The sequence below is a fragment of the Diplotaxodon limnothrissa genome, linkage group LG20, assembly GCF_057381915.1.
Source record: "Diplotaxodon limnothrissa isolate DT_005_m linkage group LG20, D_limnothrissa_male_GT1.1, whole genome shotgun sequence".
Taxonomy (NCBI): Eukaryota; Metazoa; Chordata; class Actinopteri; order Cichliformes; family Cichlidae; genus Diplotaxodon; species Diplotaxodon limnothrissa.
In genome coordinates this window covers 28,666,930-28,682,268 of record NC_140615.1, presented here as the reverse complement: position 1 = coordinate 28,682,268, position 15,339 = coordinate 28,666,930, and the positions used below count along the sequence as shown (strand labels likewise).

At 39.6% G+C, this 15,339-nt stretch overlaps 1 protein-coding gene and 1 non-coding gene across 2 annotated transcripts; both read right to left on the bottom strand.

The window, feature by feature from the left end:
- Positions 1 to 3,488: 3,488 nt before the first annotated feature.
- Positions 3,489 to 4,939, bottom strand: snai1b (snail family zinc finger 1b). Its single transcript, XM_085345102.1, has 3 exons — positions 4,858 to 4,939; positions 3,999 to 4,535; positions 3,489 to 3,670 (listed from the first exon to the last, which is right to left on the bottom strand). Exons 1-3 carry the CDS (start codon positions 4,937 to 4,939, stop codon positions 3,489 to 3,491), a joined length of 801 nt encoding a protein of 266 aa, XP_085201228.1.
- A 10,201-nt stretch (positions 4,940 to 15,140) lies between these two features.
- trnaa-ugc (transfer RNA alanine (anticodon UGC)) lies at positions 15,141 to 15,212 on the bottom strand. The gene has a single exon. It is a non-coding gene; the product is annotated as a tRNA-Ala (tRNA).
- Between the last annotated feature and the right edge of the window lie 127 nt (positions 15,213 to 15,339).

The window sequence follows — 15,339 nt, the reverse complement described above, 5'->3', positions numbered from 1 at the left end:
ATTCCTCTGTAAATTCTACTCCCTAGTGATTTGATTAATGGCCCACAAACAGAAACAGTCATTCTTCTCCAGACACCCACCAAGCCACCCCACCCCCACGCTCCTCCAGTGTCCAGTCTCCTCTCCCTCGTTCTGTTCCTCCTCCCGTTATTATCTTCTTATCCTTACTTCACCCTCCCATGCAAACCTCAAGCCATTACTTTCCCCATCCTGCATTATTTTCTGGAGTAGAGAGGTGGAGATTTGTCAGCCCTCTGAAAAAATTGAGCTTTTTTAATGGCTTTTTAAGGACAAAGGTAGACAAGAGTCCATTGGGACAGCTCCAGGAGAAGAGCGGTGGCATTGTGTAAGAGCCACTTGCAAAAAAAAAAGTTTGAAACTTTAACCCAGTGACTTAACCCTCCTGGCTTGAATCTGATCCTCTAGTGAATTGGTTTTGCAACCCCTGCCAATTCTGATTTCAGCAACATACCTTCTTCAATATGGACCACTGTAAAATCCCAGCAGAGACACATCAGCCCCTCACAGAGACTCACAAATGCTCTCATGCAGTATGTGCACAGAAACAGCCGTAGCCGCACCCAGATGCTTTATAGCAGCACTTTTTGGGGCAGGCTGTGTTTGTACAAGACCGACAGGCCACTTCCCGTGTCCTAAACATTACCCGAAACCTTTCAACATATCGGGTCCCAAAAATGTTCATGCTACACATTTGAAAAAAGTTTATTTCATTGTTGATATCCTCTGCTGCTTACCATTTCTCAAATCCAGAGACCTGGCTTAATCCAGCCTTGTGATCTGTTCTTTTACACTCATGCAAAGCCCCACTTATGAGTCAGGGTGATTGTTTAGAGAAAGCCATATATTTTGTGTTTCCAGGATGACGCCATCCTAACAAAATAAAACTCATCCCGCTGCATATTGTCAAACATCAGCTTTTGCATACACAAAACCAAAAGCAGGGTTTGCTCTTCACTGGACACCGTCCAGCTTTTAAAATCACAGAGTTATCAGTGAATACATTTTCACTGTTTCATTTGTTGGAGCAAACTAATAACACTTCAGACATTCTTTCCATGACAGTAACACATGTGGTATATTTAAATGATCGGCAATCCCCTTTTCTTCGTAATCATCTCAGCATTACATTATTTCCTGTTACTGGAAAATCTAATTATTACTTTAATTCAGGAGCAAACTGCAATGACAGTAGACAGAGCAGCCCTCTCTGTGTTAGGCTGTGGTATTGTATGTCTGTCACTAATGGCTCAGGAATGTTAAATTAGTCAGGGGCTACATGCGTGACGATGTGAACATTAAAGCACTTTGAGGAGACCAATATGATATTACACACACACCGAAAAAGAAAGGTGACAGGTCCAGTGATCTCATTGCCTCAAAGCTACAGAGTGATAGACTGCCTCCCACACACTGCAAACCAGGAAAAATGCCCCCTGAGCAAGATGTCAGAGTTAAATTTCAAAACGGCCGAAACACATAAGAAATGACAGTCTGTTTGGTGGCATTGTTTTGGATAAATTTGGTTTGGCCGAGCTTCAATGTCCCAAGGAGAAAATGCAATATCTTTCTTTTCTATCTTTCTTTTTTCTTTTTTGCATTATTTGACATGTTTTGCATCTATCTAACACATAAAAGTGACAAGTTCAAGCTCAGTTCAGTCCCTTGTGGCGTGCTTCTCTGCTTTTCTGACTCACTGCCTGCGTAGGTGTGCAATGACTAAATGACTCTCACCTCACAATTAACAGGAGCCCAGGACAGACAAATGTTTAAAAAAAAATCCCCCTTGATCACCTCTTTATTCAGCCGGTGTGTGTTTGAATGTGTGCACACACGTGTGTAGTCTTTCGGGTGCTGTTTACATTGGACAAGCTAAGTCATGCAATCTGATCTCAAGCTTTTTGAGTGCCCCCGCAAACCCCTGTCACACACACACACATGCATCCACCTCTCAACACCGTGAGCTATTGGAGGAAACACTTTGTTACCTCACTAAGACATGCTGGCGTCAGTGTGTGTGGGTCAGGAGGGCAGTAGGGATTGGAGACACATTGCTGCCATGTGTTCACCCTGAATGTTCACATTCAGGTTGTGGAAGACTGCACTTTCACCAGAACTTCCTACCAGGTAACCCAGAGATTAACCATTCCTGCACAAGCTGCAAGTTATTTCTGCATTTGCTCATCTTGACCCCAGAGCACTCCTTCCTCTCCCAAAGCTGGACGTGGGTCAGTGGGACTCTTCTCAGCTGATTTCACACAAATTTTCTTCTGAAAAATAAAATCACATCCTTACCATCTTCTTTGACGCCAGTTTACTTGCCTGCCTTTTTCCCCCGCACCTGCAACCGCAGTGTTCCCCGCCTCTTGGGCATGTGTCCTCCATCTGTGCATGCTGACAGCCTGGCAGGTGTGCGCAGGTGTTCCCCTCATCACTCAGCATCACACAAACCCATCACCGCTCCCCCTTAACACACATGAACCCATATACAACAACGCACAGCTCTATCTTCCCATTCAGAAACTGTCATGTCTGTCCTGATGAACTCATTTGTATTTAAATAAGAAGCCTGCTGACACACTTCTTTAAAGAACAAGAAGCAGACGAGAACGAGCTGTTATTTTAAAACAATGCTTTTATTTACAAATGACAGAAAAATTCACAACCTTTAAAAAAGGCACATTCAGTTCAATGTTTCATAAAAACTGTATGTCAACACTTATCCTAAATACAAATGTCATTTAGATTGTAAAATAGCCCTGAGCAGTTAGTCCCTGGTTCAATTCCTGGCTGACTGAACCATTTGTTGCACATCATGAGTGTCTGTTGTATATTTCCACTATTTCCTGTGACTCTCCACTTAAAAATGACAACTTTTTTCTTTTCAAATGAGACATTTGTAAAAAGGCAAGGTGTATTTTTGGTCCTATAACGCACATATATTGGAGTGCCTATTGAAAGTGTTTCTGGCTTGCAGAGAGGCACACCAGGCGGGGGGTGTCACCTGTTGTCGAGGTCACAGCTAACACATCCCTCGGCGCCCTGCCTCCACAGTGCACCATGCAGACAGCTGTCTCAACACTCACATTTGCTCAGATACACACATGTCATGTATGCATAGTATAGTGAGGAAGGACATCCCCACATACACACACACACACACACACACACACACACACACACACAAACACAAGCAGCTGCAACATTGCCAAAGTCCCGGACTGGCGGGCACCAATGGGCTCCCCTGGGAATTAATTGAATGTCCACCTGCTCTCAAATCACAATGGATGAGACAAAATTGTGCCACAGATAGGACCTCAATCTGATCCTCTAATTGATTAAGGCACATTTCATAAAAGTATAACTGCATTTTTTTTTCATGTGTGTGTGTGTGTGTGCGCAGCTAATAGCATTGGCTCCCATCACAACAGGTAGCTTCAACTGAAAGGACAACAGGAGGAATGTGACTTTTACGAGGAAGGACAGCATCCGGAGGCGCTGTGTTTGTTCAGAAGAGACATGCGACTGAAGGTCCTGGAGCAGGAGCCACACTGGTACTTCTTCACCTCAGAGTGGGTCTGCATGTGGGCGCGCAGATTGGAGCGATCGGCAAAGGCCCGGCTACAGTGCTGACAAGCAAAGGGGCGCTCACCTGGTTAAAAAGAAAAGAAAGAAAGAGAGAGACAATCAGTGCCAGCCCAACATTCCCAACACATTAACAAAAGTTTACCCCCGAGTCATTGTTTTTTCAGATACTCTAGAGATAACAGAAAACAGTGGTAGGACACACTAACTTCATTAATGCAGAGTGCCTTTTAACATGCAAAGCACCTGTGAGGAAGATTAGATTATGTCCCCCCCCCCCCCCAGCATTTGCTCACACATCAGGAAACATCAATGAATATCAATGAGAACAAGGTGCAACCAGCTGTTAAGTTAACAAGCCTACAGATCTTGGAAAAATCAATTGTCTGACATACCTGTGTGTGTGCGAATGTGTCCTCTGAGGAGCCACGGTCTGGAGAAAGCCTTGCCACACGTGGTGCACACGCAGGGCAACGTGTGTGATCGAATGTGCATTTTCAGGGCACCCAGGCTGTTGTACTCCTTGGGGCAGTGTTTGCAGTGGAAGACCGGGCGTGCTGAAGCCTCTGTGGTCATAGGAGTCTCGGGAGCACAGGGGGGGAGCTGGTGGGACATCTGATGCTGGGAAAATGCAGAGAGGCTGGTGTAGCTCTTGGTGCAGTGCAAACAGTGATAGATTGGCTGAATTGTATCTGGGCTTGGTGGATCTGAAGTACGTCCGCCGTCCTCCTCTTCCTCACCGCTGCTGCAGGAGGGAGAGCTGCTGAGGTCCAAAGGGCCCGTGGGTGAAGGGGGGAGAGATTCTGGGGAAATCAGGGGGTGAGGTCGAGGCAGGATGTCCACGCTGAATATTAGCGTGGCGGGTTGGCAGGTCAGTGCAGAGCTGTTCTCTGATGGAAGCTCAGCCAGTGGAAAATTTTCTGGCACAAAAGCTGGAGATGCAAAGGAAATGAAGTCAGGTTAGTTAAATGGGACAGACGATCTAATAAACCACTAAACCTGTTTTCATTCTTCGGGTTCACGTTACAGCCTATTTTAATCATAAGCTTTCTGATCATGAGTTTTTCCAGGTGACAGGGACAAGAATTAGGAATGCCCAAGCTGCTACATGACAGGTATACACCTTATCACGTCTGCCACATGACTGTTATGTGTCTGCAGGTAACTTGATGGGGAGCTCATGACTGTGATTCCCTATGTGTCTAATGCACTCGCAAATATCTTGCATACAATCACGGACAATGGCAAACTTACCTGTGTGGCTCTCCGGGTAGCTTTCCCTATTATGCTGCTTCTTGTAGGGAAAATACTTCTTGACAAGGAACGACCGAGGCATCTTGAGCTCTAGCTTCACCGATGGAATAACAATACAAAATAAAAAACGGGGGGAAAAATACAGTCCAAGGCGTTGTGCGCTCTAATCACAGCTTGAGCAAACAGCAGATTCCTGTCGGGGTGGAGAGAAAACTCTTGGAAGATTGACAAGACGACTACCAAAGTTGAATCTGTCTGGGGGATCCCAAACTTGCCTCCTCATATAGTAAGCAGAGGAGAGAAGCAGCGGAGTGGGTGGGCACGTCTCCGCCCACATACACACCCCCGTGTGTCCGGGCTGGGCGCCACCGGCTCCATTCATCACAGGTGACCAATGTGCCAAAAGCTGTTGCAGCGCCCTGATCTAATTATGCATTTCACGCCTCTAATGGCTGACTTTCAAACATCGGGCATACGCGTATTGTCATGTGAACGGCGGAGTGTTCAATTCAATGTGCCGAACTGTTTTCATAGCCTACCTGAACTGAAATGTGCATATCAATGCTTTTCATTGTGAGGAAGACCCGGAGGGAGAAGTGAATATGTAAAACAGACGGAGGGGGAGAAGTTTGCCTTCAGGGCCAAAAAATTACTTTTATATTGTGTTCAGTCGAAGATCCTGATATGAGTTCAAATATGTCCACGGTAATCCTAACGGGGCGTCCTGCAGGAAAAGCACCAAAACCAAAGCATTTCCCATTTTTGCAATAATTTTGCAAAGAAATAAATCATACACCTTACCAAAAAGTCGCAGCCCTTTAAAAAAAAAAAGGGCCAGCAATAACTTGAGCGTCCTCTGTTGGTCCATACTGCAATGCAGTCAGTGGTTTGTGGTGGAAGAATATGTTTTGCACAATATATATATTCACAAATACCCGAAAAGCAGTGTTAAAAAATAAGATTTGTGGCACTGATTTGCACAAAATATTGTTATTTCTACGTACAACCCGCACAATAATGTGCAAAAATGTCAGAAGTAATCGCATAAGCAGTTTGAGAATTTCACCATTATCATTGCATTGCAAAACAAGTGACACTACATGACTTTTACAAGCAAATGAGAATAAGCTGAGGTTTTGTCCTCACTGACTACCCCTCTCATTCTCTCTCTGCGGGGGACACGTCCGTTTGAATAAAGGCGCCGCTGTTCTCCAGATTGCTCACAGCGTGATATAAGGTAAAAAATTAACAGAGCCGACAGGAGCACATGATGATGTAAACTGAGACCTATTAAATCCACTTTAGGCGCTTCTCTCGAATGAGCATCACATGATGTTTTAGACTTCACCCCAAGGTTTTCCAATCAAAAGTCATGTCTTTGTCTCCGTTGTGTTTGTGACTAAAGTGAGCATGGGTTACAGGGACCGTTGGAAAGATCAGCAGGCAAAGGTTTATTGTTGTTATTATTATTATTATATTTTTTTTATTACATACCAGAAAGTTATTTTACCTTGATCACTTTAGAAAGCTGTATTTTTCTCTAATATCCTTGCTTAGATTGGTTATAGTGGTAAATATTGTCTAGTCTTAAAGATTTATGTATATATATAAAAAAAGAAAGTACCTCTTTTTGTAAATATCCTTATTACTTGTACCCATTCTGTGTTTTACGTAATAATCAATCCCAAAAGAAGTGTAATTTATGGACAGATAAAATACCTTTATGGTACTGTTGTGTTCTATTTGTTGCTGTTTCTGCTGCTCTCTTGACCAGATATCGCAGTGACACTTTTTACCTGGATAAATAAAGGATAAAAGTCACCTTGCCAAAAACTGTTTTGAAGCATCCTCCTGAAATGACAGATGTATATTTAAAAGACTCTATGTCGACGGGTTATCTACAAAATGTTAAAAACCCACAATCTTTTTTTTTCTTTTGCAAATGCCAGCAGTCACCGTGCACCCTCTAAGTGTGAATATCACGTGAATGCCATTCACTAGACAAGACCATCACAGTCTTCACTGGTCCTATTTAGCACTGCAAAAGAGAGTGTGTAAAGGGTGTATATACACCTGTCTCAAGGCGCCATTGTCATGGCAGGCCCGATAGTTCACACATCGTTAGAGCGCTCCTTGACTCCGACGCCACGTAGGCTGGAGGGTCATGAGGGCAGGTCGGCAGTAAAAACAAAAGCAAATAGCAAAGACACACGTGAAAGTGATCTGAGCGGTGCTTCTGTGCATGTTTAACCTGACTCTTAAAAGTCAGTTGAAATAATTGACATTAAAGGTATGCGCAGTGATATGATTACGTGTGTGTCTAACCCTGACACACTTTCATAAGATTTTCTCTTTTGAAGAAGTAAGAGTGAAAACAGCTGATTATACACTGCTGAATCTGCCCCTCCGTGCAGAGCAGTGTGTCTGCGGACAATTTGTGACACAACAGGGTTGGAGTGACCTCATGACACAGTGGGGACACGAAGACATGAAAAGTTTTCTGCTTGGAACAGATGTTATTCTTTTTTCTGGCCTCCAGAATAAAGCAGCCAGTGTTCTCAAAGCCTCCTCAAAAGGAAACTGTTGTGGAGGACGAGTCTTAATTCAGAATCATCTTAGAAGGGCTTTACTGGTGGAGAACCACAAAACTAAAACGAGACGCTGTCTGTCTAACGTTAACTGGGTTCTTTAGAAAACTGAATAAAGATATGGATGAAACCAAAGGGTAAAAGAAAAGGTGTCACACAGTCCAGGATAAACTGTAGTACAGAGCAGGTTACAAAAACTAAACTCTGGGCGTTTATCAATAAACTCAGAGTACAAAGAACAACTTACTGTTTTTCTATGACATTATAAAGCATCATAAATTGTCTTCTGTATGAGGATAGACCGTTTTATAATGACAGGAATAGGTCATTTCATTGAATTGTACATTGCTAAACTAGTAAATATTTCATCACCAGTGTACTGTAGATAAAATGTGTTTCTTGTATGCACACATAAATGAATGCATTCATTCATTTATAAAGTATAACTTTTTTCTGGCATTGAATGGAACATTTCAAAGCAAGCCTTACCTGTGCAGCTGCATGTAAACAAAGCATATATCAAGTATTATAAACGTGAGTTGTGAAAGTGATACAATATAAAATCAGTGGGAGTCAAACTGACATTTTAAACCTCTGTAGCTGCTGACCACTGCTGACCGCCCCCATTTCATTCTCATTAGATTCTGTGTCCTTGTGTGGGGACATCACATTGTGGCTTTTCTGCACCTTTATCCCCTGTTCTTCTCAAGAAATTATTAGCAGTCTGTTCTAATGTCATACACAAACCTTTACTTCAGGATTCATTTTTTGAGCACTTAATCCTGAAATTGAAGATCCAGAGTTTTGTACAGGGTCAAAAATTATTCATTATTTATATAAGTGATATATGTCAGGTATGTGATATTTTTAAATCAGTATTTATTGCAAATCACACAAATATTTTTTTTTCTCTGGGGCTAATCTAAAGGAGCCACTGTGATCACTTCATAAATGTGCAAAATAAAAAAAAGAAGCTTGACAGGAACAAACTGTCATTAAATCTAAAGAAAGTTAAATAAGGTCATTTGGGAATTTTAAAAGAAATTAACAAGTGCATATAGATGGGCTCGACATGGAAGAAGTTCATGAAAATAGGTTTGTTGGTGTGATAATAAATGATAAAATAAGCTGTAAATCTCATATAAAACATACAGTATTAACTAAAGCAAAACATATACTGGATCTCAAATCACTTCACATTCTCTACTGCTGACTGATATCACTGTATTCAAATTACTGTGCAGAGGGTTTCATTAGTGCTTATAAATGTTCCATATTGCAGAGAAGAAGGGTGTGTGTGGGGGGGGGGGGGGGGGGGCTCCTTAATACTGGATATAAATCTTAAAGGAGCACAAATTATGTACGAAGCTTTAAACAATCTACTTACTCACAGTATGCTCAAATTGTTTTCTAGAGAATAAGTTAAATTTAAAACATTCATGTATCCGTACGACATAAAAAAGGAGTGAAGCTGTGGAACACACTGAGTGATGAACCGTCCCAGCATGACTCTATTAAAAAGCAGCACAAAAATATGTTTTTGCAAGGTACAGAGTGTGCACTATTTAAACACTATGTGTGTTTATACATGTATGTGTGTGTACATTTATGTGTATATATACATCTGTAAATATCTAAATCTCTTTTCATGTTACTGAGGTTATAAAACCTAATTCATGTAACAAATTATAAGAAAGGATTTATGATAGGACAGGGCAAAAACAGGGGGAAACTTGTGGTTATAAGTTACTAAATAGTTTCAAAGTAGAGGGAATAAATAAGATTGTCTCCTCGTACTCATTTTAAACAGTTGTAAAGTTATTTATTAAGATTTGTCATTTTACCCTGGGGGGGGGGGGGGGGGGGGGGGGGGTCTGTGTTGTTGTTGTTTTATTATTTTCAACATGTTCAAAATAAAGGCACACATCCCATCTCATAATACAATAAGGATAAACATTATAAGCTCCTAAATCTTTTATTTAGCCAACTTTTACTGGAGCTGAGCATATTTATTTAGAATGTTTTGATATGTTTTTTTTTTTTTTTTTTTCTGAGCAAGTCACCATTTCATTATCTTGACATCACACATCAGATCAACATCCAAACACTTGCTTGGACATGTGTTTCTTTTGCTCAAGTGCAGCTTAAAACCCTTTTTTTGCATTTTAAAACCACCTTGATCACCTTTGGTCAGCCAGGTGCATTGTTACCATTCAGTCTATTCAAGCAGCAGGTAACAGCCACTCAAGCACATTAGCATTTGTTTATGCATATTGACTTCCAGGCTGAAAACAGGTCAAGTCTTCTTTGAACAACAATTGATGATAGGCAGGAATACTGTAGCCCTCCTGGTGTGCCTCTAATTTAATCTGGAAGAAAGGTGATAAGTCTTTAATTTACTAAGTGATGCATTTTCACATATTAAACTGAGCAGTTATATCTTCAACTCACAGGATGGAAAATATTTGTTCCTTGAACAAAATGCTCCATCCTTTCACCACCACAAGTTTGCTTTGTTTGTGCTTGTGCATGTGAGAGTGTTGCCCTACAGTTCAGAGGTCTTTAAGCTCATCAGCAGGGAGATAAGATTATCCCAGAGGAATGCAGAGGTGGACTCCGACACATATGTTCTGTGGATTGCACATGTTTCTGTTCCAGTCTCTTTCTCCAAGACACAATCACTGGTGGTTAAACTCCGGCCCATTCAAGCACATTTTGATGTGGGGAGGCAAACCGACATATCATGCAGATTAAAGCTGGTCTACCAGGAGTTTATGCAATCGACTGGATATTGTCTGTTTTTGTAATCAGCCAAGTGAATTGCACACTCACTTACATTTACAGTGGCTCTTTCAATCATCACTAACAATTTCAAAGGCTCGGTTCAATTAGTTTTCATTTAAATGGCGCCAGTTCACAATAACAGTCTGCCACTGAAACTGTGGAGCAAAAGCGTCGTTAGATTTATAGTAAGGATAAGGTCAAGTTACATATTTAAAGACATTTTGTGCTTTACTTTAGTGGTAAATATTGTACTTTGTACTCAACTAAATGTAACTAAAAGTTGCATTACTTCAGCTACAACTTTATACAAAACCTACGAGTCTTACAATAAACCATGCGACACATGCATCATGATAAATAAAGCCTGAGCTTCGGGAATTAGCTCATTTAAATGGTTAAACATCTGTAGTGAAAGGGTTACTAGACTTTATTTCATTTTTTTTATGTCACCTTTATTTATTGTGATACTGACATTGTATCCTCTGTATGCTTTAACCACGGGTTTTGTCTTAAACAGAGACAATAACTACATTTTGGTTCTAAAATCTTTTTGTGCTTTTCTACCAGACTCAGACTGTTCAAATCTCACGTGTGCCATCTCCATCCTAAACTTGCAATGTCTTTCTGAACTCCACCCCTGCCATGAAAATATGATAGGAAGATAAGCTGCTACTTTATAAAGGCAGTTTTTCTTGGATTTGATGCTTTGTGTTCCTTATATTACATTTTGACAGTGCACTATGAAACATACAGACATATACAGGATAAGAAAACAAAACATACATGCAAACAAAAAACACATCATCATAACACAATTTACACTTCATGTCAGGATAAATACTAATAACATAGGATTTGCATAACATAACTTTAAATAAACTATTAATGCTACAGCACAAAAATGACGATGTCGAACTGAAGTGGCCAAATCAGGCGGTCAGATTTGACTTTGATTTTCTCATCAGTTATAATTCATTTACTGTGTTTTATATGCTACAAATGTGGAGTTTGTTGTGCTGAATGCCAGATATCATAATGACAGTTGTTTCTTTACAATCAGCACGTAGCAGAAGTCTAAAGAGTTGAAATAATAATTTGACAAACTGTCAGTGATTACCATGAAAATACAAATTAACAGTGTTTTTATGTTAAATATGAAGAGCTAAGTTGGTCAGATGAACAAATAAAAGTGAGATTGTTTACTCTTTACTATTATATTAAACACCGATTTTCGGGAACTACTAAAATGCTGAATAATAAGTATCATCGCTATTCTTATTCTCATCAATGTGTGTATGCTGCACAAGCGTATTGCATTATGTACAGTTTTCATACACCTGTCACCACCAGATAATAACTCTGGTGATAATAGACTTCTGCTGCTGCACGGCGGTCGTCTAAACAAACATTTGACAAGACAACAGACTTGGTAATGAGAAAACACATAGATGGAAACATTTTCTTTCTTTAAATGAGGCGATGAAGGCTGATGTTTGTTTAAAACAACTTCTGGAAATTTGAAGCACAGAGTTAGTTTCTGTGCCTTTACATTTGCTTTTCTTTCCTTCAATCCTAAAACTCGGATCAATTCCCATCTCCAGATGCTGACAGAGATGGAATTTGCCCAGATGCATTCAAGCGTCTGTTTCTGTGCGTCTGTTTGCAAGCTTCTGTTCTACCCTTATCTGGATAACATGCAGACACCACAGTCCAATCACAGGCAACCTTTGATGTAATATATGCTACAAGCAAAGGTCAGTTGATGGCCAGTTTTTTTCTAGGCAAAATTAAAGCTCTTGCAAAGAGCACATAAGGAAAGTGCATGCTTTTTTTTTCTTTTTTGCTTTGTTTTTACAGCATAGTGTGATCTAATCTAAATTACTCCTTTGAAAGCCTTTTATTTTTATTTTCATCCAAAGCTCATGTCTCACGTAAAGCTTTGTTAAATATGTTTGCAGAAAATGTGTTAATTAGAAAGAAAGAAAGAAAGAAAGAAAGAAAGAAAGAAAGAAAGAAAGAAAGAAAGAAAGAAAGAAAGAAAGAAAGAAAGTTAACAACTTTATAAAAACATATGCAAATTTGGGGGATTAAATCAATAAAAAATTCAATACAATTTTTATTTAAAACATGTAAGTGACAAGCATTGATAAGCATAAAAAACGGAACATGAAACCTGGGAAAACCTTCATATTCACATTTTAAACATCTGTTTTGATCATACGGTCTGATATCTACACGAACTCTATAAATAATACCCTACAAATAGTTTACACTGGCAATACTAACCTGTACCTTTGCAACTGTGCACACAATATATTAATCATTGTTATAAACATTAAACAGTTTTATATAACACTCATACACTCTGAATGTTTTAACATGCATAACTCAATGCACATTATATTCTGACCATTATTTTCACACGCAACATAATAATTTCGTTCCCCAGGGTAACCAGTGTGTTTCACAGTGTTTAAGACAATACATTTTTTGAGTCTTGATAAATATACCTTCCCCATACACAGCCTTCACAATCACTAATTCTCTGATATCTCTTTCCACTTTAATTTAGTGATTTTTCAGGAGAGGAATTGGCGCCCCCTACTCTTCATAAACTGAACTGATATACAGAAGGGATATTCTAGGATTAATCACAGGGGGGCGACTGTAGACCAGAAATAACACTGCTGTTCACGAATCAATTATCAGGTCAGAAACAACCAAATAATCTGGCCAATAATCTGGCTGCTCCGCATTAATCTGTTATGTGTGATTAGTAGGTGAGAAAACAGGTTGGATCATAACAGCACTTAAGCTGATGACAGGGTGAAGTACAAGAATCCTACCTGCCCAGAAACACACACCAAACACACTGTTGGTGGGTTGTTGTTTTTTTCTTTAGTGGTTATCAATGAAAATCTTTATGCAAACCGACACTTGCATGCGTTCTGTAGAAAACATGTCATGTAACACTTTGATAAATAAAACACTGACCTTTTTGATAAGACGTTTTTGATAAGATTCTGATCTCTGTAGGCAATATGGTTCCTCTACAAATCCTTTATTAACTTGTTTCGCTGATGAGCTTGTGGCTCCTGCGTTTCTGTTTTTTGTTTTTGTTGTGTGTTTTTTTAAAGGTACACTTTTTGCACGCGTCTAAACGTGCATTTCAAATGGGACAAACACGTGGTGCAGCAGGCAGCTGGGGTGTTAAAAGTGACTGACGTTTCTCCTCCTTTCCCACCTTCAGCAATATTTGCATGACACTTTGTATGCATGTATCACACTTTGGAAATGTAAAGGTTCTTGTGATACAACATTTTCAGTTCGTAATGTGCTGTATTATGTGGGTCAGGCTGGATCTAGATTATTTTCTAGGAAGCATTTTGAAAGGAATATAGGTCATTTTTAAAGTGTTGCTTCAAAATTGTAAAAAATAAGACAAATATACACCAATAGAAATCATATGTAAATATCTGTGTTTGCAGTGGGTGTAAAATAAACATAGTTTTTTGTTTGGTTGTTTTTAATGATTAAGCTACGTTAGATTAACGTACAAAGTTTTCTCTTAGGTAAGAGAACTGTAGACTCTATGCCTCTTAATAATTAAGACTTGCAAGAACTAAGAGACAAACACGACCTGATGACATACTGCGAGAAAATGTAGGTGATTAGGTGTGGCTGTTGCGCTTTTGTCTGAAAACTCAGCACAACTTACTCATGTACATGAAAATCACCATGTGTACCACACCTTTATATTTATTCATTTATAGTTAAAGGCATCTGAAAAGATGGACCTGACTGTCCAAACCGGCCCTTCAGTTTCTCAGAAAAATGTCTTGGAAGTATTTTGCATAATGATTGTTAACACACAAATGTAACAAAGAGGCTCTGGTGCTCACGTCCCTGGGTTCACCCTTTCCTCAAACTGAATAAAAACTACAAACAAGATAATAAGATTAAGTTCAAGACCCCTCAATACAAAAATGTAAAGGACATTAAGTAAAACATAAAGATGTAGACGTGCAGAACCTGATGATGGTGTGAAGAATGTAATAATCTGGATTAGCAAAACATTACTGTGTAATATAAAGATATAAATACAGGTGCATAAATTAGAGCACAGCATGTAAGCATATTTTATAAGGTTATCTAATGAATTAAAATAGCAATTAAAACTTAAGCTTATATCAAATAGCCAATATTCACGTTTAATGGCGTAGAGCACAGACTTGTCAAGTTTTTATTTGTACAAAAAATAAAGTACCCTATATTTCATTACTCCGTATGTTAAAGTTTTGCTCCTCTGCTCCATTTTTCATAAATCTCAACGTTTTAGTGACTAGATACAGTAACATTCTTTGTTAGGCTGAAGAATAAAATGTGATTCAGCGCCTCCTGGCGGTTGAAAGAAGGGCCTGCCAATCAAAAACACGCTAAAAGTGTATCGTTTAATTTTTATAACAACATTTTATTTAATTATGTTTTACTGTGGATCTTAGGTTGCTAAAGGCCGCGTGTTTTTTAATATAAATGCACAACCCCCCCCCCCCCCCCCCCCCCACACACACACACACACACACACACACACACACACCAAAAAAAGAAAAACACACACATACACCCTCCTCTTGAAATTCTAAGTAAAGCAAACGCGATTTAATCAATGTAAGCAAAATAAACAGGCGTACATTTGATTAGCTGCTAGGCTTCTACTCAGAAAATAAATTCAGATAAAAGCTAACAGTTTATCTCAACCTGATTTAACCTGAGTGCTAGATCCAAATCAGATCACTGCTAAAATAAACGTTATCGTTCAATAATAGCTTCGTAAAAAGAGAAGGTATCGCAGTATTTGCTCGCCTTCCACCACTCACAACACACACAAAATATAAACCCTGGTAAAACAAGTGGAGATGCCGGGGATTGAACCCGGGGCCTCATACATGCAAAGCATGCGCTCTACCACTGAGCTACATCCCCTGTTGGAAATCATGGCGCATTATTACGTATATAACAGTACGCATTCATGAACCGGAAGTTGATATTCCTTCTGTAAAATGAGTCGACGTTGAGCAGGTTATTTTTGCTCTCCTTGAGACCAGGTTAT

Bases quoted from the DNA above. Each gene is read 5' to 3' on its own strand.
- snai1b (XM_085345102.1), bottom strand. From the start codon at position 4,939: ATGCCTCGGTCGTTCCTTGTCAAGAAGTATTTTCCCTACAAGAAGCAG. The intron at 4,536-4,857 runs GTAAGTTTGCCA...TTGCATCTCCAG, and splicing joins CTACCCGGAGAGCCACACAG to CTTTTGTGCCAGAAAATTTT. The intron at 3,671-3,998 runs GTATGTCAGACA...CTTTTTAACCAG, and splicing joins ACACATTCGCACACACACAG to GTGAGCGCCCCTTTGCTTGT.